Genomic DNA, 25,084 nt, shown 5'->3' with positions numbered 1-25,084 from the left:
AAATCTTTTTGTCAGGAGTATTCAGAATAAGGGATAACTAAGCAAAGGTAAACAGAATGAAAAGCACAGTTAAGGAACCACAGATTCAGCAGAGTTCTGAAGTTTGATATCCAGGTATTATAAAAAATGAAATTCAAAAATACATGCTTTATTGTGCAGCAGCAGATATAATTGAATATATTAAAAATTTACATGGAGATATTCTTTTTCCAAAAAGTAGTTGGTATTGATATTACCAAAAAACTTGTCCTTAATCAAGAAGCTCATCAGGATTAAGGCTAATAATTATTGCTTTTCTTTCTAGAAGTACAGCTTGCTTCCTCTGATTACTCCCCACCCTAGCTAGATCTTCAGTGATAAGTGAAAATGGAATTTTCTTTTAAGACAGTTATAAATTTTAGTACAAATAACTATATTATACATTCATTAAAACACATTTATTAAACCATGACACATGTAGGAAAGAGTTAAGTTTTAATTCATTTGCAGGAGAAATGCATTACCAATTGCTTTTCTTCTTCAGCATAAAATACAATTAGGAAAAAGGAATATGTTTCATAATGTTTTGTCATTTTGTCCTATTATCCTAAACAAAATGGCAAATTCTGAGGTAGCCTTTACAATGCAGAAATGGTTGTGTGTGTTTTTTTTATTTTTATCTAATAATGGAGCATAGCTGATTAACAATATTGTATTAGTTTTAGGTTTACAGCAAAGTGATTCAGTTACATATACACATGCTGCTGCTAAGTCGCTTCAGTTGTGTCTGACTTTGTGTGACCCCATAGACGGCAGCCCACCAGGCTTCCCTGTCCCTGGGATTCTCCAGGCAAGAAAGAACACTGGAGTGGGTTGCCATTTCCTTCTCCAATGCAAGAAAGCAAAAAGTGAGTGAAGTCGCTCAGTCGTGTCCGACTCTTAGTGACCCTATGGACTGCAGCCCACCAGGCTCCTCCGTCCATGGATTTTCCAGGCAAGAGTACCGGAGTGGGGTGCCATTGCCTTCTCCGATATATACACATGTATCTCCTCTTTTTCAAATTCTTTTTCCATTTAGCTTATTACAGAATTGATCAGAATTCCTTGTGCTGTTGGTTATCTATCTTAAATGTAGCAGGGTGTATATGTCAATCCCAAACTTCCAATCTATCCCCTCCCCCCAACCACATACTGGTTCTCTAAGTTTGTGAGTCTTGGAAATAACTGGTAATCAGATGTGGAGATAAAATTAAGCAAATGGTTATTAACAAATAATAGGAGTTCAGGAAAGCAACTTTTCAGACTTTTGTGAATTCATATTTTTATATGGCTATCCTGAAAAAGGACAGAGATGAACTAGTGATGAAATGATGAGGTATGATTGAGGAGACATTCATTCATACAGCTACTCATCCTTTACCACATGTGACTCTCCAGTAACATTTTCCCCAACTCCCAGGAAATATCAGTTAAGCAACTCAGTGCCTCCATGACAGTCCTTTCAGACCGCTTCTACACTTCTTATCAAATGGATTGTGGTTATCTCTTCTGGTGCCTTTCCCCCACTAAACCTGGAGTTCCTCCAGGGCAAAAATAGGTCCCATTCCCCTTTGAAATTTCAGAAATTTAAACAGTGCTTTGGATACAGCAGGCACTCGAGTACTGGACAGGGTTGGATAAGAGCAAGAGGAAAGACAGACCAAGTGGTAAAATCCCAAGAAGCATGGATTAGTTACTTTTCTCAAATTTCTGATAACTGCTTCTATTATTGTGGAAGAGTCATTGGCACTTAATTTCTTCAACTGAAGAATGAGACTGTTAACAGCAGCTGCCTCAGAAGAGTCTGTGTTTGGCTTAAAGTGTCTTCCAGAACTTTGAATATTACTTCTCTTTGGGGTAAGCATTTCCCCCCCACTTTCTAGTCAGACAGCAGCCCATAGTCTTACACCTGTCCACTTAAGTGCCTGTCTGACCCCTGGAGGCAGGGGAAGGGGAGTGGGGAGAGTTCTGATTTGTAGCATTTGCAAATTTCTGTGGTGTAAATATTCCTACCATGGCTGATTTCAAGAGGGCAACATGATGCCACTGCATGTGGAGGTATGAAGAAATCCTAACAACTGCTTCTGACAGCTCTACCACAAATTGGAATGTACAATTTATTTTTCTTTTACTAAACTATTCATTATGCTATCATATTGTTTAAGGAAAAAATGCCACAGTCCATAGGGTCGCAAAAAGTCGCACATGACTGAAGTAACTTAGCATGCGTGCACATGGTGTAGTTGACAGTTTTCGAAGGATAACCCATGTGTGTTCTCCTATGTGAATGCCATCTCACAGTACGGCATTGGAGCTGGTAACAGCTCCAGGTGGGCCGAACTGAAGTCACTGTCACAAGTTCATTAACGAAACAAAGATTTTACCTGCAGAGCATATTCACTCTGACCCACTGCTACATAAAGACCTGGGTGGTCCCTCTCAGAACTGATCTCATCATCAAATTAATCAAGAGACAAAGTCACTGGTATGCAGAAGTTTTATTCTAAGGTAGATTGAAGGAATTTAGCCACACTAACCTAAGTCAACCACAATGTCAAAATACACTCAGGATGCTAATTCATTGTTGGTTCCACACTCAGCAGAGGAGACAATACCTCCAGTGAACTTGTAGAAATTATATTTGTTAACATTTATGACCTTTTTATGTAGTTAGGATTCATTTTTATCAGAGCTAGTCAACACCAGTCAAAATCTTTTTAGAGTAAGTTGGAGTCAGAAAAACCATAATTCCTAAAGATATATGTACCCCAATGTTTTTTGCAGCACTATTTACAATAGTCAGGACATGGAAGAAACTTATATGTCCACTAACAGAAGAATGGATAAAGAAAATGTGGCACATATAATACAATGGAATATTACTCAGCCAAAAAAAGGAATGAAATGGTGCAATTTGCAGAGACATGGATGGACCCAGAGACTGTCACAGAATGAAGTCAGAAAGAGAAAAATAAATATTGTATATTAACACATATATGTGGAATCTGAGAAAATGGTACAGATGAACCTATTCGCAAAGCAGAAATATATGCACAGATGTAAAGAACAAATGTATGAACACCAAATGGGGAGAGACGGGGTAGGATGAACTGGGAGATTGGGCTTGACATATTTACACTACCATGTATAATACAGATAACTAATGAAAGTGTACTGTATAGCACAGGGAGCTCTATTCAGTGCCCTGTGGTGACCTAAACGGGAACGAAATACAAAAAAAAGAAAGTGGGTGTGTATATACATATAAATAGTTGATTCATTTTGCTGTATAGCAGAAAATAACACAGTATCGTAAAGTAACTATACTCCAATACAAATTTAAAAATTAAAAAGAAAAAAGAAGTAAGCAACTATTCACAAGACAGCTCTACCCTCATGGAAATCGAGTCTATTTGACTGAAGGTTCCCTATAGGTCTTTTCCTAGGTTCTAATTTACATCTCCTTACTGACTTTTATACCCATTGTGACATCTACCTGAAGTAGTCTACGAGGCCAACTCCTCTCTTGGAAAGACCTCCAACTTCATATGCTTTCGGTCTTCTTTGTTAATAGGAAATTCAGTGCAGAGGTTCTACTTGCATAGTACTCTTTAAAAAAGACAATTACTGAAACACAGATATAATGCCCATAATAAGACAGAACATGACTGTACACTGGCATACCTGACTCTGTGGTTACGAGACTGTAAAGGGCAGAGGCTTAATCCACAGCAGAGCAGTTTGTAAACAGGTATATACAGTTTGTATACACTGATAAATGTCAGCATATCCAGGACAAGATGAAGAGCTCGGTTTTGCAGACAGGCTTCCTGGATGCGAATTCCAGCTTTGTCTCCTACTCGCTGTGTGATGTTGTGAAAATCACTTAACCTCTCTCAGCTCCACTTTCCCTATCCATAAAATGGGAAGGCCTACTTTACAAGGGTCACTCTGAGAATAAATTGAGGAAATTCTCACAAAGCATTTTGAACAGTTTTTACAACATAATATACAATAAATGTTAGCTATTATTATTATAAACTAGATATATAGATGAAATAAGAATAGATTATTTTAGTAAGCAAATACCATGATGCTCAATTTCCCAGTCTTTGTGTAATATTCTGCTTCTGAAAGTAGTTCAAACCAGTGGTTTGGATTGTCTTTGCAAACAGTTTAAAATGGTATCATTATGACGGGAGTAGATTTAGGATTAAATATATCTGAAAAATGTGCTTCATTCAAACCATGCAAGTCTGTTATTCCTTGTTCATAAAAGAAGACTACAGGAAGATTTGTAACCAATATCTTTGTCTTTAGATTTCTACCTTCCCAACATACCTTTCATTTTGATATTATAATTTTTCTACGTCACACAGAACTTAATTTCTATTCTCCCCACATTATAAATTTTGCTTACAGAAGAAAAAAAATCAACTCATTAGCATGTTTTATAATGCCCCCAGTCTGGCCTTAGCTAATGTTTCTAACTTCTGTTTCATTACTTTCCATTACAAATTTGATACCTTGCCAGGCTTGATTATCCACCTAACTTATGATGGATTTTAATTTGCTCATTCATTCATTTACCCATTTCACTCAAATACTTTTCACTTGCTTACTATGTGTCAGAAACCTTGCTAGGTGCTAGGAATTAGAGATTAAAACAATGCATAGGCTTAGCTCTTAAGAGTTCACAATCTAATAAAAAAAAGGTATGTAAATAACTTCCAATAAAAACAGTAATGGATGCAAAATCTGTACACAGGTGATTTACCTGTAAAAATTCCCATTTGAATTCTTAAAAACAAGTAATGGTGTTTGTCTGAGGAGGCACAAAAATGTTTTATAGAAAAGATGAACTCTATCTTTAGTGTTAGATGATTAGGAGCATTTAATGGGAAGTATTTAATGGAAATGTTTTTTATTTATATTTATTTATTTATTTTATATATTTTATTTATATTTATTTATCCATTATAAATAGATAATGGAAAATGTTTCCCAGGAAATAAAATTGAACAAAGCCTTGACTATATGAAATTACCTATAATATCTAAGGAAAGCAAGTATTTTGTAGTTTGCTCGTACTTTGATGTATGTTTGGAAAAACATGAAGTAAGACTTTAAAGAAGTTTGTAGACAGACCCAGAAAGGTTGCATATGCTGTAACTGAGGAAGGTGTCTTCTATTTTTGCTTTATTTTCCCAGCAAGTGTTCCCTTCCCTCTTGCTACTTTAACAAACCTTGTTGTCATCGTTGCCATGAAGCAAGTATCTGATTCAGGTCTGTCCAATCCAGGGGACAGAGGCTCAAATGATATGCACTTTTCAGAAGCAGGGCCAGGGTTAAACCTTCCCTGAGACTGACATTTGAAGAAAGAAGTGTACTTTTTCTGTTGGGTGGCCTGTGGTTTAGGGATCTGCTATGTGGAGAAGGCTTGTTTGCATTTTTAGACAATGAGCCCAGTAGTCTTCAAAGAAGAGTAAGCAGAGATGGTATGTACAGACATATCCTGTTTTATTGTGCTTTGCTTTATTGAGTTTTATAGACATTACAAGTATTTTTTAACAAATTGAAGGTTTGTGGCAACTCTGTGTTGTTAGATGATGGTTAGCATTTTTAGTAATTAAATATTTCTTTTAATCTTTATTTATTTTATGCCATGTGTAGCACGTGGGATCTTAGTTCCCCAACCAGGGATTGAACCTGGGCCCTCTGCTTTGGGAGCATGAGTCTTAACCACTGGAATGCCAGGGACGTCCCAGTAGTACTCTCGCCTGGAAAATTCCATGGATCGAAGAGCCTGGTAGGCTGCAGTCCATGGAGTTGCTAAGAGTTGGACACGACTGAGCGACTTCACTTTCACTTTTCACTTTCATGCATTGGAGAAGGAGATGGCAACCCACTCCAGTGTTCTTGCCTGGAGAATCCCAGGGACGAGGGAGCCTGGTGGGCTGCCGTCTCTGGGGTTGCACAGAGTCGGACACGACTGAAGCGACGTAGCAGTAGCAGTATAATATAAACATACTTATATATGCACTTGGGAAACAAAAAAATTTGTGTGACTTGCTTCATTGCAATATTCACTTTATTGCAGGGGTGTGGAACCGAATTTACAATATATCTGAGGTATGCCTGTCAACAGGAGATTGAGTCCTAGGGATGCTGAATTTCTGTCCCAGTCCTTGAGGCCATGGCTCCTGGTGTACTTCTTTCACTTCCACAAGTGACTGTTAACATCTCAGCCACACGAATCACTTGGTTTAAGGAAGCTTGGAAGTCCCAGCCATGACAATCAGAGAAGAAAAAGAAATATAAGGAATCCAGATTGGAAAAGAAGTAAAATGGTCACTTTCGCAGATGACGTGATACTACACATAGAAATCCTAAAGATGCCATCAGAAAACTACTATAGCTAATCAATGGATTTAGTAAAGTCATAGGATACAAAATTATTACACAGAAATCCCTTGCATTTCTATAAACTAACAATGAAAAATCAGAAGGAGAAACTAAGGAAACAATCCTGTTCATCAATGCAACAAAAAGAATAGAATACCTAGGAATAAAACCTAGCTAAGGAGACAAAAGATGTGTATGGAGAAAACTATAAGATACTGATAAACAGATGGAGAGATATATCATGTTCTTGGATTTGAAGAATCAATATTATGAAAATGACTATACTACCCAAAGCAATCTACAGACTTAATGCAATCCCTATAAAATTACCAATGGCATTTTTCACAGAACTAGAAAACTTTTTTTTAACAATGAAACACAAGAGACCCCGAATAGCCAAAGTAATCTTGAGAAAGAAAAATGGAGCTAGAGGAATCACACTCCCTGACTTCAGACTATACTACAAAGCTACAGTGATCAAGATAGCATGATACTGGCAAAAAAGCAGAAATACAGATCAATGGAATACGATAAAGCCCAGAGATAAACCCACACACCTATGGTCACCTTATCTTTAACAAAGGAGGCAAGAATATACAATGGAGAAAAGACAGCATCTTCAATAAATGGTGCTGGGAAAACTGGACAGCTACATGTAAAAGAATGAAGTTATAACACTTCCTAATACCATACCAAAAATAAACTCAAAATGGATTAAAAACCTAAATGAAAGACCAGACACCATAAAACTCTTAGAGGAAAACAGGCAGAATACTCTTTGACATAAACTGAGCAAGATCCTTTCTCCACCGCCTTAGCAGAGCAAAGGCAGTCATAAACAAGATGAAAAGATGACCCTTAGATTAGGAGAAAGTATCTGCAAACAAAGCAACTGACAAAGCATTAATCTTCAAAATACAAAAGCTTCTCAAGCAGCTCAAAATCAAAAAAACAAGCAAATCAAAAAGTGGGTAGAAGACTTAAACAGACATTTCTCCAAAGAAGACATACAGATGGCCAGCAAACACACGGAAAGATGCTCAACAAGGCTCATTATTTGAGAAATGCAAATCAAAACTACAATGAAGTTGGTCAGAATGGCTATCATCAAAAATTCTGCAAACTGGAGAGGGTGTGGAGAAAAGGGAACCCTCATGTACTGTTGATGGGAATGTAAATTGATACAGCCATTATAGGGAACAGTATGGAGGTTCCTTAAAAAACAAAAAATACCATATGACCTTGCAATCCCACTACTAGGCATATACCCTCAGAAAACCATAATTGAAAAAAATACGCGTACCCCAATGTTCACTGCAGGACTATTTACAATAGCCAGGACATGGAAGCGATCTAAATGCCCACTGACAGATGAGTGGATAAAAAGATGTGGTACATATATACAGTGGAATATTACTCAGCCACAAAAAGGAATGAAACTGGATCATTTGCAGGGATGTGGATGAACCTAGAGTCTGTCATACAAAGTGAAGTAAGTCAGAAAGCGAAAAACAAATACCACATATTAATGTATACATATGGAATCTAGAAAAATGGTACTGATGAACATATTTACAGGGCAGGAATAGAGACACAGATGTAGAGAATGGATTTGTGGACACAGTAGGGGAAGGAGAGGGTGGTACGAATTGAGAGAGTAGCATTGACACATATACACTGCCATATTTACACTATCTGTGAAACAGACAGCTAGTGGGAAGCTGCTATATATAGCACAGGGAGCTCAGCTCGGTGCTGTGATGACCTAGAGGGGTGTGAAGGTGATTCACATTGTGATACTGCAGAAACTAACAGAACATTGTAAAACAATTATATTCTAATTAAAATAAATAAGCAAAAAGATTTAAAAAAGGAAGTTTGAATTGTGTACCTGCCATGTACACAGTGAAGTGAAACAGTCCTAACCTAATCTGCCACACTAAGAACTCTGCTGCACGTGGTAAGGCAATGAGAGCTATAGAAAATTTTGCTGTAACATATTTCATTGCATTCTAGTTTATTTGCTCATCTGCATCCCCTGCTAGATTAAAGGTTTCTTATGAATTTTCTCATTCATCTTTGAAAAACTCTCAGTGGCTAACATAATTCTTCATGAAAACCTGGTATTTGATATGTATTACTCTGTAATTATGGGCTTTCTAGGTGGAGCTAGTGGTAAAGAATCTGCCTGCTACTGCAGGAGACACACGAGATGTGGGTTCGATTCCTAGGATGGGAGGATCCCCTGGAGGAGGAAATGGCAACCCACTCCACAGCTCTTGCCTGGGAAATCCCATGGACAGAGGAGCCTGGAAGGCTACGGTCCACAGGGCCACAAAGAATTGGGAACGACTGAGCACGTGTGCATGCACACACAGTGTGATTAATTATGGAGATAAGATAAATATCTTACCATAATAAATTCCCTCTGTTATCATCCAAACAGATTCCCTCAAAATGTGAACTGTGAAACTAGAGAAAAGACCAAAAGGCAAAATATATCCCAGCTTCTTCTGGGCTGCCTAATTTTGATTACATATCTGTTTGGTTTCTTTTAATCTTTAGACATAAAGGACAATGATTATTTTCAAATATATGTAAGAAAGCCTGAGACACACACTTCTAGAGGAATTAAGACTAACATTTCCTCTTCTCTCATGCATTTCTATTTCCTCCTGGTTTAGTTGGCACCTGACAGTCCTGGGCAGAAAACATTTCAAGCACCTTTTTCATCCCAATATTTAGAAATGCTGATCAAACTAACTTCTTTTGTAGCTATTCTTGTGGCAAGATAATCTATCCCTTTAGGTTTTGTTGCCTATTTAAAAACACCAGGTTCAAAACTATTTTTTTTTAACCATGTCATTAAATTATATTTTTGTCAACTGAAAAATAGCATGCAGCCTGACTTAAATCCTGTGAGATAGGGAATTCCAGTCTGCACGGACTTGTAGGTGTTCAGATTGGATTTCCAGTTTACCTATCGGAAATGATATGCTCTCTTTCCTGAGCTACTGTGGGTAGCTTTGGGAATCAAACATATCAGGAAAAACAGTACTCTTTTCTATATTGTGCTTCTAGTACTTAAGAGTGATCTTTATAATTTTTAACTGTATTTCCAGGTAATTGGGTAGAGTTTAAGACAGATCTGGATGCAGTATTTAGAGTCAACAGAGAAAATGTTGACGGAGATGTAGACTGGCGTTACCTTAGGCATCCTGTGACATTGTAGAATATATCAAAATCAAGCAAACCATTTGCTTTCGGGTAGTCTCCTTCTGGCCATCCCGAAAAGGGGATGATGATATTCTCAGTGAGGATAAGCAAGGCTTCTGTTATCATGAGATTCTTAAGTTTGTCATTAGAGGATAAATTCCACAGCAAACCTAGAAAAGTAAAGAGTACCATCAAAACAGTGCAGGGCTAGGTCAAAATGACTGCTGAAAAGGTCAATTAAGACCATCACCCTTAGATCCATGGCTGGTTACAAAAAAAAACAAGGTGGGGGAGATGGTCCTTTTCACAAGGGAAAGAACTGGTTTAGACATCATTAGATGCCAATGGAAGCTATCCCATAAGAAAAATTAAAATATATATAAAACAAAGAGAAATTACAATGTGAAACTACATATTTAAATTAATCAAGAACATAAATGAATGCCAAAAATTGTTAGTACTATTCTCTTAAAAGATCCTACCACAAAGCTGACCTCATTAGGATAATAAATTTTGGGCTCATCAACAGGAAAGCTTGAAACGATCCTACTATAATTAAGAGTTCAACATTTTAAGACTCATATTTTTCTCCCTTAGATACATATCTAAGAATATCTCTGCCTGCCTCCTGCTTCCCTACTACCCACAACTCCCACCTGACATTCGCTTTCCGATAACAGCAGGAAAAGCCTGTAGAAAGCCTTTGCCTATGCCTGTCAAGAGTAGGCCGATCAATATCACCAATGAATATTTATTAACTCCTACCCAATGGTAAACTTTATGTCCTCCCAGAACTTATGCTAGCTCTGCTGCTGCTGCTAAGTCGCTTCAGTTGTGTCCGACTCTGTGTGACCCCATAGACGGCAGCCCACCAGGTTCCTTTGTCCCTGGGATTCACTAGGCAAGAATACTGGAGTGGGTTGCCATTTCCTTTTCCAATGCATGCATGCATGCTAAGTCCCTTCGGTTGTGTCCGACTTGTGTGACCCCGTGGACAGCAGCCCACAGGCTCTCTTGTCCACGGGATTCTCTAGGCAAGAATACTGGAGTGGGTTGCCATTTCCTTCTCTGATGCTAGTGCTACCTCATCTTATATTAGAGTTTAGCAGAGAAGGAGAGATAAGAGTATTTACTCTACTTGCCAACTTGCAGGGGCTAAGCATTGGTCTAAGACTGGTACCACATTTACTCACTTAACTTTCCTGACCTCTTGAATCCCCTCAACCTCCAATTAAAAAGAAAGGCCGTATCAGCCAACTCAGGAAGAAATTAAGATAACAGAATACTGTACTTCCAGGGACATCCACAGGGACTGAAGCTGGGTATTGAGAGACAATACAAAGTTGCATGCATTTACATTTAGGATTTGTTTTTCTCACAAATTTGGTGCTCAAATACCTCTGATTCAGTGGAAGGACTATATACCTACTGCTTGCTATTCCAGTGACTCCCAGCAGGTGTCAAGTTCCTGTGCCATCTTTCATTCTTCAGTAAATTACTATAACTCACTATCATCCAAGAAAGCAGAAAGAGAGAAGGGACAGAAAGAGAATTTTCTTCCTATTCATGCCCCACTGCCCAGTCAGTAATTTTGACTTCTTAAATTTATTGCTTTGTCTGCATGAAGAACAGAGGAAGCACAGACATACAGGGCAGCCACTTTATGAATAAAGCAAACATGGTGGTCTCAGCTAAATTATGTGGTGATATTACCTCCCCTGATATCAATTACAGAAATACTAGCTTGTGATTAAAGCTTAGTAGTTAATCAACCATACTTGTATCTGGCCATTCAATTAGAGCATTCTAGGCCTGATGTAGTCTTTTGGGCCTTAAACAGTTTACTTTGCTGCTGCTAAGTCGCTTCAGTCGTGTCTGACTCTGTGCGACCCCATAGACAGCAGCCCACCAGGCTCTCCGGTCCCTGGGATTCTCCAGGCAAGAACACTGGAGTGGGTTGCCATTTCCTTCTCCAATGCATGAAAGTGAAAAGTGAAAGTGAAGTCGCTCAGTCGTGTCCGACCCTCAGCGACCCCATGGACTGCAGCCTACCAGGCTCCTCTGTCCATGGGATTTGCCAGGCAAGAGTACTGGAGTGGGGTGCCATTGCCTTCTCCAAACAGTTTACTTTAGCTGTGTACAAGTAACTAATTTTTAATTTAAATCACCAAATATCCACCACAGCTTACACCTAGCTTCCATTAGACAAAGCAATACGGGGTCTAGTGTTTCATGAGGACTAGAATTCTGGCTGATGAGGTCTTTTCCTGATCAAACTGGCATTTGGGGTTAGCAGTGTCACTCAGCCACAGGCTTTGCAACACAATGACTTCATTGGTCACACCTCATATTAAGAGGCCCTGGAAAGGGAGAGACAGAATAAAATTCCAGAAAACTAAGGTGGCTGAAAACAACTGAAGGGCAGGTCTGAGGTTGAGTTTTGGTTACTAAGCTGCAAAAGAAAGCTGAAGAGAAAAGAGAGAAAAGAAAATAAAAGCTTCCTGTTCTAAATAAGCAAATAAATTAACAGTCTCTGCCTGCCAGAAGCTTAAAAATGTGAAGCATAATGGCATTTCCTCTTTTTAAAAAGGACCACACAGAGCACTCAAAGGAAAAGTACACTTTACAATAAAAACCAGAGAGGATTAATTTGAACAAAGGGAATGGAATTTTCTTCCAACAGTCAATGTCCTTTGTAGTTTGGCATGCTATATTATTACTAGAGAAGTATATCGTTTGGGGAATTTCAGTATAATTTTTGAATTTTTAATGTAAGATATTATACAGAAATGTCATGCTTGCCAAATTTCTGTATGATACAAAGCTAGGAAAGAGCTTAAATGTTCACTAGAGATTCAGGATTGTACATCCTTGCACACACCATAACACACACATACATACAAAATCAGTAAATGACCAATTACCAATTGGGAAAAGGTATATGACAATACAGGACAAAGGTTAAATACCATTAATATACAAAGTTCTTATAAATTTTTAAAAATTAAGTTATTAGTAGGAAAATTAACCCAAAGCTCAGTTGTGTCTGATTCTTTGCGACCCCATGGACTATACAGTCCATGGAATTCTTCAGGCCAGAATACTGGAGTGGGTAGCCGGTCTGTTCTCCAGGGGATCTTCCCAACCCAGGTATCAAACCCAGGTCTCCTGCATTGCAGGCAGATTCTTTACCAGCTGAGCCACAAGGGAAGCCCAACCCAAAGCGAAAAGCATCTAATCCACATAAGAACGCAGGCTCTCTAGTAACTAAAAAAAAATGCATTATTTAACAACTACATATCATTTTCTGTGGTTACAGGAGGCAAAACCAGAGCAATGAGTGGAAATTCTGAGAAAGGAGATTTTGGCTCAGTGAAAGCATAAACTTCTAAAAGAACTTTGAAGAAGACAGAAAGATCTGCTTGTAAGATCCAGCATTATCACTGGAGCCAACAAAAATGAGCTCATCTTTTATGAAAATATCAACAAGGTGCTTTATCTCAAAACTAGAGTATGAGAAGAGACTAGCAGCAGCAGCAGCAGTGGCAAATTAGAATCACGTACTCTTGGGCCACACTTGCAGTTTTTTTTAGGCATACTCCTAATAAAAATTACTAAGCCTGACTCTCAGGATGGATTCTAGGAATTTCCATTTTAAAAATGATTCACATTTTTGGCATTGGGAAATTAATGGTTTAGATAACCCTGAATAGATGTCTCTTTCAATGATTACATTCTGTATTCCCTGATACTGCATTATATTTGGGGTTTAGATTTTCATTTGCTTTAACTTTGGGTCAGTTTATTCACAGTGCCTTCATTTCTATTATTACAGTTCTTTATTGTAGGTGTACTGTCTGTAATTTTCTGTCACTAAGCTCTCTTTCTAGCCAAAAATAAAGGAACAGGATTCTGGTAAGGGGTATAATTTGAATAATTAGCAATTTTAAGTGAGAGAATGATAACTGCATTATTGAGAAACTTGTTGCCAACTGATATTTACAAAATACAGTTACTGAATAAAGGGATCTAATAGATATTAAACCCCAGTTTTATTAATATTGCCCTTAGGACTAGAAATATAGCTAACCAAATCTGTATAATGTTAATAGCAAAACTTGTACATTTTATGAATAAATCTTCAAGGAGCAGCAGAAGTGATTCTTTTCAAATTTATATTTCAAAATGATCACAGAACAGGAGGAATGTATTTCTGTAATTTCCCTTACATGGATCATTCCTTCTTTAACCTAACTTTTGTAAAACTTATTAGGAATATCATATTATAACAAACGTCATTTATTTAAAAATAAATCTCAAGAGAAAGAAATTCAAGAAGGCAAAATGGTTGTCTGAGGAGGATTTACAAAAAGCTAAGAAAAGAAGAGAAGTGAAAGGCAAGAGAGGAAGGGAAAGATATACCCCACTGAATGCAGAGCTCCAAAGAATAGCAAGGAGAGATAAGAAAGCCTTCTTAAGTGCACAATGCAAAGAAATAGAGGAAAACAATAGAATGGGAAAGACTAGAGATCTCTTCAAGAAAATCAGAGACACCAAGGGGACATTTCATGCAAAGACAGGCAAAATAAAGAACAGAAATATTGAGGACCTAACTGAAGCAGAAGATATTAAGAAGAGGTGGTAAGAATACACAGAACGGTACAAAAAAGGTGTTAATGACCTGGATAACCAAGATGGTGCGGTCATCTCACCTAGAGCCAAACATCCTGGAGTGTGAAGTCAAGTAGGCCTTAGGAAGCATAACTACCAAAAAAGCTACTGGAGGTGATGGAGTATCAGCTGAGCTATTTCTAATCCTAAAAGATGATGCTGTTAAAGTGCTGCCCTCAATATGCCAGCACATTTGGAAAACTCAGCAGTGGCCTCAGGACTAGAAAAGGACAGTTTTCATTCCAAACCCAAAGAAGGGCAATGCCAAAGAATGTTCAAACTACTGTACAACTGCACTTATTTCATATGCTAGTAAGGTAATGCTCAAAATCCTTTAGCCAGACTTTTAACAGGATGTGAACTGAGAATTTCCAGATGTTCAAGCTAGATTTAGAAAAGACAGAGGAACCAGAGATCAAATTGCCAACATCCATTGGATCACCAGAGAAGGGAACGGCACCCCACTCCAGTACTCTTGCCTGGAAAATCCCATGGACGGAGGAGCCTGGTAGGCTGCAGTCCATGGGGTCGCTAAGAGTCGGGCACGACTGAGCAATTTCATTTTCACTTTTCACTTTAATGCATTGGAAAAGGAAATGGCAACCCACTCCAGTACTCTTGCCTGGAGAATCCCAGGGACAGAGGAGCCTAGTGGGCTGCCATCTGTGGGGTCACACAGAGTCGGACACGACTGAAGTGACTTAGCAGCAGCAGCAGCAGCACTGGATCACAGAAAAAGCAAGAATTCCAGAAAAACATCTACTTCTGCTTTACTGACTATGCCAAAGCCTCTGACTGTGTGGATCACAACAAACTGTGGAAAATTCTTCAAGAGATGGGAATACCAGAACACCTTACCTGTCTCCTGAGAAACCTGTATATAGGTCAAGAAGCAACAGTTAGAACTGAACATGGAATAACGGACTAGTTCCCAATTGGGAAAGGAGTATATCCAGGTTGTATATGGTCACCCTGCTTATTTAAATTCTATGCGGAGTACATTATGCAAAATGCCAGGCTGGATGAATAACAAGCTGGAATCAAGACTGCTGGGAAAAATATCAATAACCTCAGATATGCAGATGGCACCACCCTAATGGTTGAAAGTGAAGAGGAACTAAAGGGCCTCTTGATGAAGATGAAAGAGAGTGAAAAAGCTGGTTTAAAACTCAACATTTAAATAACTAAGATCACGGTCCCATCAGTTCATGGCAAATAGATGGGGGAAATAAAGGAAACAGTGACAGACTTATTTTCATGGGCTCCAAAATCACTGTGGATTGTGACTGCAGCCATGAAATTAAAAGACACTCCCTCCTTGGAAGAAAAGCTGTGACAAACCTAGACAGCATATTGAAAAGCAGAGACATCACTTTGCTGACAAAGGTCCATATAGTCAAAGCTATGGTTCTTGCAGTAGTCATGTAGGGATGTGAGAGTTGGACCATAAAGAAGTTTGCATGCTGAAAGAATTGATGCTTTCTACCTGTAGGACTGGAGAAGACTCTTGACAGCCCCTTGGACAGCAATGAGATCAAACTGGTCAATCCTAAAGGAAATCAACCCTGAATATTCACTGGAAGGACTGATGTTGAAACTGAAGCTCCAATACCTGATTCGAAGAGCTGACTCATTGGAAAAGATTCTGATGCTGAGAAAGATTGAAGGCAAGAGGAGAAGGGGGCAACAGAGGATGACATGGTTGGATGGCATCACCAATTCAATGGAGATGATTTTGAGCAAACTCCAGGAGATAGTCAATTGCTGCCAAAGGGAGCAACTTTGGACACTTTGATACAGCAAAACACTCAGATAATACTGGACTCACATTTAGGCTTTGTTGTTTTGCTAGCTGTGTAACGTTGGGCAACTTATGTAACCCCCTGAGTCTTACTGGTCATATGTAAATAGTCAATAATACCATGCCTTATGGAGCTGTCAGGAAAAACAGAGGTAAAAAATAGAAAGTTCAAGGTTATGACTAGGCATAGATGTTAAGGAATCTGCCTATAATGCTGGAGACTCGGGTTTGATCCCTGGTTTGGGAATGATTCCCTCGACAAATGGAATGGCTACCCACTCCAGTATTCTTGCCTGGAGAATTCTATGGACAGAGGAATCTGCTAAGCTACAGTCCATGGGATCGCAAAAAGTCAGACATGACTGAGCGCATAATAGAGGCTCAATAAAAAAAAAGATGTTTACAAAACAGACAAGAAAAGATTCATATATATGGCTACTCACTCTATGTTTCTAAACAAAGATATAAATGTGTCTAAATTAACAATTTATTTTTGAGGCCCACAAAGCACTTATTTAGCACTTCTATTAATAGAGCTAAAGGAAGTTATTTAGTAGTGTGACTCACTCAGCCGTGTCCGACTCTTTGGGACCCCATGGAGAGTATCTTACCAGGCTTCTCTGTCCATGGAATTCTCCAGGCAAGAACACTGGAGTGGGTTGCCATTCCCTTCTCCAGGGGATTTTCCTGACTCAGGGTCCAAACCCAGGTCTCCTGCATTGCAGGCAGATTTTTTACCAACTGAGCCACCAGGGAAGCCGGTTATTTAGAAGGATTTGTATCAAACATTCAAGTATCAACTTAGTTAAATGAATATGTTAACAAGCACTTGCTGGTAGGGATGTTTGGCTTATACTAGAAACTCTGGGAATTGTACAAATTCCATTTATCAGCTCTGTAGATTATCTAAAGAAGCCTGAATGATTTCTATGGCATCAATACCACAGAATATTCTCTGTTCTTAGTTTCCTTCTTCCTACACAAAAGAAGAGGACGTTCACAAACAACAGATTATTTCCTTTACAAACACTTCCTCCTAAGTTTTCTGGCTATCATGCACCCTAACCTTGAACATTTTATTACTGAAGATTCCTCTAGATGAACAGCAGCTTCTTTGCTCTACTAGTGATTTTCACTATGCTGGGAATAACTTTCATTCTCTTTCAAAACACTAGTCCAAAGTCTATACCTCTTTTAAGGTCCACAATGAAACATATCTCCTTCATGAAGTCCTGACTGTGTATGTATCTGATTCTCTTTTGTGTTCACTACTGTAGTTTAATGAAGAAAATGTTAGGTTCTAAACGTGAGGTTTGTTTTTTGTTTTTCTTTTAAGGCCAACCACTGTATAATTGTTCATGCTTTAGTAGATGGAAAATAAAATTCACAACCTCTCTAGTCTGTGATGTGCCTTGCTTGACACTTGAAGGCTGCTCTCTAAATGTTGGCTGAATGAATGAATGAATAAGTGAGATTACTCTTAATTTCTGAGGTACTTTAATATAAGTTACGGATATGAAAGGAAATCTCTCATAAGACATGACAGCATGCTGGCAGAAGGGTAATATGCTGCAACTCTTCATACAGTTTTATACAATTACAAAACTTCATGTAGTTTTATAAAATTAAACTATATCAAGATAGAAAAATGTGATATTTTGAGATACAAATGGGTAGAGAAGATATAATGACAACATTTTTATAGGAAAAAAGACAACTGTTGTATAATAAAAGATAGCCGAAGTGCAACAGATATTCAGTTCAATCTAAACAATACTTATGGAGCACCTCTTTTAGATAAGTATGAACACTGTCAACTATATCACTAAGAAAAACTTTCATATATTAAAAAGGGTTAACTTCTTTGGACTTAACTTCTTCATCTGTAAAACTGAGATTTAGTACCCAGTACCTCAAAATAGCTCAAAACTAAGGTTTTTGTGAGAATAAATTAAAAATTTCTACTACCTAGGACACTGAAGATACTTAAAAGTTTCCCCAAGATAATACTACTGATGATTATACTCAGTAATGGTTTCTTACATTCTTTGTAATGAGTTCAGGGAGCTTCAGCAGAGAGCTGATGAATCATTTTCAATGAGTTATTTTCTATCATATGCACTATTCCTTTAAACAAAATTAAGCCACGTTTTTCCATGCTTCAAGAATTATTAAAAGCATTACTTTATTTCTGATTAGTTTTCCAACCCACACACAGAAAAGAGATATTTATTTTTCCAAATCAGTATTTAAATAGAAATATGAAATGGAGAACTGAAAAACATATCTAGTCATGTTTTCTTTTTAGGAGGTCAAGGGACAGGGAAGTTACGAAGCTGGTATTGACAGGGGTCCAGGTGATAAAAGGTGCATAGAATTTTTAATTAAAAATATTAACCAAAAGCTCCAGAAAAATTTCCCCTTTAGAAAAAAAGGAATTCAGACTTGACTTGAATCTGGGGTCTAAGCCAGCAGTAATAATGTTCCTTAAAAGCCATCTCACAGATAACAATGAGCCCATCCGTCATTTGCTTCAGGAAACATCAGAAAAACAAATAACATTAACACATCTGGTTGGGGTGCACTATGCTACCCCTGTTAATAGTAAGCATTACCTGTTATTTGCTTCTTAGTCTCCAAGTCTCTGGTTTGCTTTAACACCTGGAGCAGCCGAGGCACTCCACTGAGTTCAGCTACCTCCAATTTATTGTCATTATCTTCAAACACCAAGTTTCTCAAGGCCCCACACACGGCTCGCTGGATATCTTCATTCTGAACTTTTAGGAGCTGTAGAAGCTTGGGGATGCCATGAAGCTGATAAACCTGGGAAGTAGATGCATATTTCAGATACTTTTTAATTTTTATTTGATAGTAAAGATATTCAATGTAATATGAATGAACAGATGAAGTTCATTGAATTTGCTGATAACTACCACCAATTAATGTGTGGTGCAACCTGACACTCCAGTGTACAACACACCCCAGCTCTAAGGCAGTAACTCTCATCAAGGGCTCAGGATAAATCTGTGAAGACTGAAACCCATAAGAAAAGTGAAGGGCAAAGTTAAGTAATAAAGGGTGAATAAATGATAGTTAAGTGGATGTTGTTGCTGTTTAGGCAGTCATGTCTAACTCTTTTGGGACCCCGTGGGACTATAGCCCACCAGGGTCCTCTGTCCAAGGGATTTTCTAGGCAAGAATTCTAGAGTGGGTTGCCATTTCCTTCTCCAGGGGATCTTCCTGACCCTGGGACTGAACCTGAGCCTCCTGTATTGTATGCAGATTCTTTACCACTGAGCCACCTGGGAAGCCCAATTAAGGGGACAGAAAAGCCTTAATCACAATAAAGATGAAGAGAACTAGGAATCCAAGAAGTAGAGAAGGTTTTATGGAAGAATACCATATTACATGAATTTGTTTTCCAGGACAGAGCTATACAGTCAATATATACAATGGAAATCACCTCCATCAGTAGTAGAAATAAAAATTCATTTTTCATTTACCATGGCCATTGTAGTAGCAATGCAAACCAACCCTAAATGCAATTTTTTTTTTTTTGAGATATAAATGACATAACATTTATGTTAGTTTCAGGTGTAGAACATAATGATTCAATATCTGTATATAATAAGTCTATTACCACCACACATAATTGGACTTCCCTGATGGCTCAATTGTTAAAGAATCCACCTGCAATGCGGAAGATCTGGGTTCAATACCTGGGTTGGGAAGATCTCCTGGAGAAGGGAACTCCAGTATTCTGGCCCGGAGAATTCCATGGACAGAGAAGCCTGGCAGGCTACACAGTCGATGGGGTTGCAAAGAGACAAACAGGACTAAGCAACTTTCACTTTCACCACACAGAGTTACAAATGTTTTTCTTTTGATAAGAACTCTTAAGATCTATTTTCTTAGCAACTTTCTATTGTTATCATGCTGTACATTACATTCCCATGACATTTATTTTATAATTAGAAGAATGCAAGCTATTTTTATAATCAATTGTTTTGGCTATTTAAAAACATTTAAATAAGTTATGCAAGCATTTTAAGTAAATAACATAACTTTGTAATTTTTAATATGCTATTTAAAAAATATTTCTTCTATACAAATATGCAAGAAAGGGCATGCTATTGGAGAAGGAACCTGAGGGTAAGAACTAGGAAAAAGAAAAAATGATGGCTTTGATTCTGAAACCTAAGGCTGTTTAAGAAGAGGCCAAATAATGACATTCTGAACAGGGTGACTTTGTGTTTTAGGCTACAAACATTGAAAGAAATCAGGAGGTGGATGCAGTATTGCTGAAGAGAAATGTTAAGTTACAGACTGAGGGCTTGCTTTCTCAGAGGCTTCCACTAGCATCTGATTAAAACTTTTTAGTTGGTAAGACCTTTTGGTAAGGATCTCAGTCATTTTTACTGTCTTAATGCAGAAATTTATAGGAATTAAGTTGCTGTGAATACATTTCCCCTTAGGATAAATTTCATCACTTTATGAATGATGTCCTGACTGCACAACCGTTTCCAAACAGGAGAGACCTGCACACTTGGCTTGGTGGCGCATTTCACATTTTCTATGTATCTGATAGGCAGATAAACAGAATTTAAGACACTGTCTTCCAGTCTTACATCTTCCTTTGTCACGACTGGGGAGAGATTAGCAAGTCAGGAATAAAAGTCAAGGCTGTGAGATAATCTAGTAAAAATAATAACCACAATAATAAAACAAAAAATAACAACTCTTCCTCCTATGTCTATCATTAGGATGTATTGGCATAGTATTAAAAATTTTATATATTAACATATACATTATCTAAGCAATAGGTTGCAAGAACCTTAAAAGGCTAGTACTCTTTGGGTCCCTTTAAGGCAATAAAGAACACTTCCACTTTTGACTCCCTTCCGAGGGAATAGTCAACTTGGGAGACTGGCTACAGCAATTTTGTTGGGTTATGTCTAAAATCATTCTAATGTGTTTGTAAGAAAATGCTAATGATAGCTATCAATTAGATCTGGACCAGCAGATCATCTATTTGATCATCTATTTCAAAAGCAGAAAGGCAAAACTTACTTGAAAACAGCCGATAACTCTTGTGTTTCCCTAATTCTGTCAATAGTTTTTATGATGGCTGAATTCCTATTCTATAAACTCCTTAAATGGTAGATTGACTATGGAGATATTTCATTTCTTAATTTATAACTTACCAGTTGTCTTCTTCAAAATATGATGTGAAATGGCTTACTGGCCCAATTTCATTTCTACCTGTGATGATAGCATGGGTCAGAAGTGGCTAGTAGAAACCTCCACTGCCTTGTCCGGGTGGCATGAATGGCTGGCTTCTGCTCACATCCCTCTGGCCCATTCCATTACCCTGTCACCTTTATCCCCTTGGCTTTCAGCACTTGCTCCAGTCTAGAAAGAAGAAACTTCAGACACACCATACTTGGATAAATGCTGAAATCCAGCTACAGCTTTGCTCACTGGAGAATGTGCCTCCCTAGTGTTTGGCACCTACCTCACATTTAAAAATAGATTTTAGCTATTTTTACCCATTTTATCAATTAAATGAATATAAGTCATATCAAGTGCAAGAAGCTGATGACATTCTGTGTATTGCCTATAACTTGGACAGCTGGTCATGACTCCTATACACATTTGTTGTTGTTGTTGTTTAGTTGCTAAGTTGTGTTTGACTCTATGTGAACCCATGAACTGCAGCCCATCAGACTCCTCTTCCATGGGATTTCCTAGGCAAGAATTCCTAGGCAATTAATACCACTCCAGTATTAATTGCCATTTCCTTCTCCAGGGTATCTTCCCAACCCAGGAATTGAACCCATGACTCCTGCTTGGCAGGTGAATTCTTTATTGCTGAGCCACCTGGGAAGCTCTATACACGTTAGGTCCAATGTTAAATGCACTGTTCCTGCCCCTTTGAATTCAGGGAAACAGGCAGGACCAGAGAAGTTGCATATGTTTATTTTACACTGTATCCTCAGGGGGGAAAAAATACTTTGGGGAAAGGAAAAAAAAAAAACAGAATTACACGAACATTTCAGAACTTCAAAAAAAACTTCATTTGAAATGGTTTCTAAATATATGAAAGGGCAGAATTGCATACTAGAATTTTAACTTTCTCCTTGATTATTCTGATTCTCTTCCCTGAAAACTCTTAAAGACTTAAATGATGAGGGTTTCTGATAGCAAATAAGTAGAGGGAACAGACAAATTCTCTTGGCATAAGGGCTTCCTCATGCCCTGGTGCCTTCACTCTCAATTCCTTTCCTGTCTGAAATGCTCTGCCATTCTGCCTTTCTGTTGGCGAAGTCCCACTTATCCTGCATAACCAGCTCAAATATTACCTCCCTCCGCAAAGTGCCACTCTTTCTTTCCCTCTCATTACAATTAATCACTCCTTGTAAACTGGCATAACCTTTCAGGAAGGCAATTGTCTATATGTGTTAAAAACTTCAAACATACTCACTTTTAGTAAACTTCATTAGGAAATAATTTGAAATGCAGATACAGATTAACATGATAATAGTAACTACATTATTTATAATACCAAGAAGTAAGAAACCATAAAAGTCCAATGATGGGGGAAGACTGGCTAATAGTTAACTGTCACATATTCATATACTGAGGTATCCACAGAAGAGGCAGAGCAATGCCTGAACTGACAAGGATTTTATTGGTCATATAGTTCCCTCATCAGTTAAATGGGATTATATAAGATTGGCAATTGTGTGCTAGGCCCACAGTAGTTCTCAACATATAGTAGTTACTACTATTATGATGACTATGCCACCGATAAAAAAATATATATTTTGCCATGCAGTGGCATGTGAGATCTTAGTTCCCCGGCCAGGAATCGAACCCATGTCCCTGAAGTGGAAGCATGGCATCCAAACTACTGGACCGCTAGGGAATTCTGTTTAAAAAATATCTTTAATGTTATAAGAAAATGATTCATGCAATGTTGCTGAAAAAAAGTTGAATACCTATGCATTTCTGCTCACAGATACAAGGAAGGGAATGTGACTAGGGAGTTTGGGAGAAATGGTGGGATTATAATGTATGAATGGGGATTTCTACTTTGTATTTTTTTTTGAATAGCAAGCATGTATTTATGCATGCTTTTAAAAAACAAAACAAAAAATTCTCATAAAAAAGCTACATATTCAATTTGATGACAGCTATGTATATGCATGCATTAAAAAATTAGAGAGTAAAACCAAAATAATAACAATAGATGGACTGTGGGTTTTTTTCTTTCTTAATTTCCTTCTAAAACATTTTTTCTTTTTTAATTTCTCAAATTTCTTATAATAAACTTATAAAAAGATTTTGCAAAAGAGTTATGGCAGTCACTGCTTCAGTGATGAGATTTGAAGTAGGCATGGAAATAAAACCAGCCTAAGAAGGGTCTTACAGAATAAACTATGGGATTTGTTCTTTATAGTATAGGCAAGCAGGACAGATATTGGAAAGGTCTCCTGGATGCTATGAAGAGGCTGGGCTTAGGTGTGGATAAGAATGGAGGCAGAGAGGTTAATTAGGAGTCAGCTGTATTAACAAAGATGATGGTGACAGGGATCAGCATGGTGGCACCGAAAAGGGAGAGAAAGTGTAGGTAGATTCCAGACATGTGTAAGCAGCATTAACAGGACCTGAAGACTGCATGAGTATGAGAGGTAAGGAAAAAAGAAGGTTCAAAGTCTGTCCATATTTTGGTATCAAACTACCTGAGTGAATTACCACTCAGAGAGGAGAGAGCTATTATTTCAGGGCAAGTGTTATATGATTATCTAACTGCATTCTCACAACAACTCAGTAGTAGGGCTATTATTTTCAGTTTATAGGTAGGAAAGCTGAGGTTGAGACTGGTAAAGTATAGGTAATTAGGGTACTGGGATTCAGACTCAGCCCCTAGCTACTCTTGAGAGTCAATGCTTGAACATCTCAACTCAGCAGAAAGAACAAGTTTAGAAGGAGGACTGGGAAGTTGAGAAAATGCAGCAAAGACGATGTGTTCTTTTTTAGATGAGCTGGTATTGAGTACAGCAGGATGCCTAGGAAATAGACATGTGGTTTGGAACCTGGGGAAAGACTGGAGATGCTGTGAGTCGTTAGCACTGAGATCACATTAGTGGAAGTCAGAGGAGTGGATGAGGTCGGTCAGGAGATGGTGTCAAATAAGAAAAGCCCCAGGAAAGCATCTAATAAACATAAACATTTAAGGTACAGGTTGAGGATAATTTTTTTTTTTTTTTTAAATAGAGGAAACCTGAAGGAGCCAGAGAGATGGAAAAAGAGCCAGGAGACTCTGGGCCAAAAGAAGAAAGTTTCAAAAAGGAATGAGGAATTGATGGTGTTAAATGCTGAAACTTATATAAAATAATAACTGAAAAGTTGTCAGTGGTCTTAAAAGTTTTTAATTTAAAATATTGACCTTTATATCCAAATTGTTGTTGTTTTTAGTAAATACATTTAAAAAACTATATTATCATTCTTAATATTAATGGGGTTTTGTGAATGCCCTTGGGTTATATTGTCACAATTGTTAGATTTCCTATCAAGCATGTATGTGTTTAGGTTTCATATAGTTTTCATGTTTCATTATTCTCAAAACCTGTCTTTGTTTTAGCTTTATCGCACTGAATAAGAGCTAAGAAGGAAAGCACAGGTTTAATCTTACATGTAAGCAGAATGATATTTATAGTCAAGTTAGTAGTTTAAGAGAGTGGAAATCTAGCCCAACTTGGGTAACAAGAGAATATTTCATGTAATCCCACATTATAAAATGAAAGCATGTATAAAATTGCTCAGTTTTAAAAATTGGGAATAAAAAAAGATTTGTGTATAAAGAGGGTTTATTACTAAGTATACTATTTTTTTAAAACAATCCTTATTTTTTTCCATGGAATAAACATAGACAAAGGGTCAGTGAGAAATACCCAAGACTTATATAAC

General features: G+C 37.8%; 1 protein-coding gene and 1 long non-coding RNA gene across 2 annotated transcripts in view; one reads left to right on the top strand and one right to left on the bottom strand.

Annotated features, from left to right (window-relative positions):
• PKP2 (plakophilin 2) overlaps positions 1–25,084 on the bottom strand; it is an 80,181-nt gene that overhangs the window by 21,248 nt on the left and 33,849 nt on the right. The window contains exons 5-6 of the mRNA XM_061417421.1: positions 18,727–18,934; positions 9,632–9,809 (exon numbers count right to left, since the gene is read on the bottom strand). Coding sequence (XP_061273405.1) covers positions 9,632–9,809; positions 18,727–18,934 — 386 coding nt within the window. The remainder of the gene's footprint in view (positions 1–9,631; positions 9,810–18,726; positions 18,935–25,084) is intronic.
• LOC133247944 (uncharacterized) lies at positions 1,640–24,614 on the top strand. Its single transcript, XR_009736569.1, has 2 exons — positions 1,640–1,875; positions 24,392–24,614. It is a non-coding gene; the product is annotated as an uncharacterized LOC133247944 (long non-coding RNA).

This window comes from Bos javanicus, chromosome 5, assembly GCF_032452875.1.
Source record: "Bos javanicus breed banteng chromosome 5, ARS-OSU_banteng_1.0, whole genome shotgun sequence".
NCBI lineage: Eukaryota > Metazoa > Chordata > Mammalia > Artiodactyla > Bovidae > Bos > Bos javanicus.
Note: the sequence above shows the minus strand (reverse complement) of the source record. Positions and strands in the feature narration are given on the sequence as shown.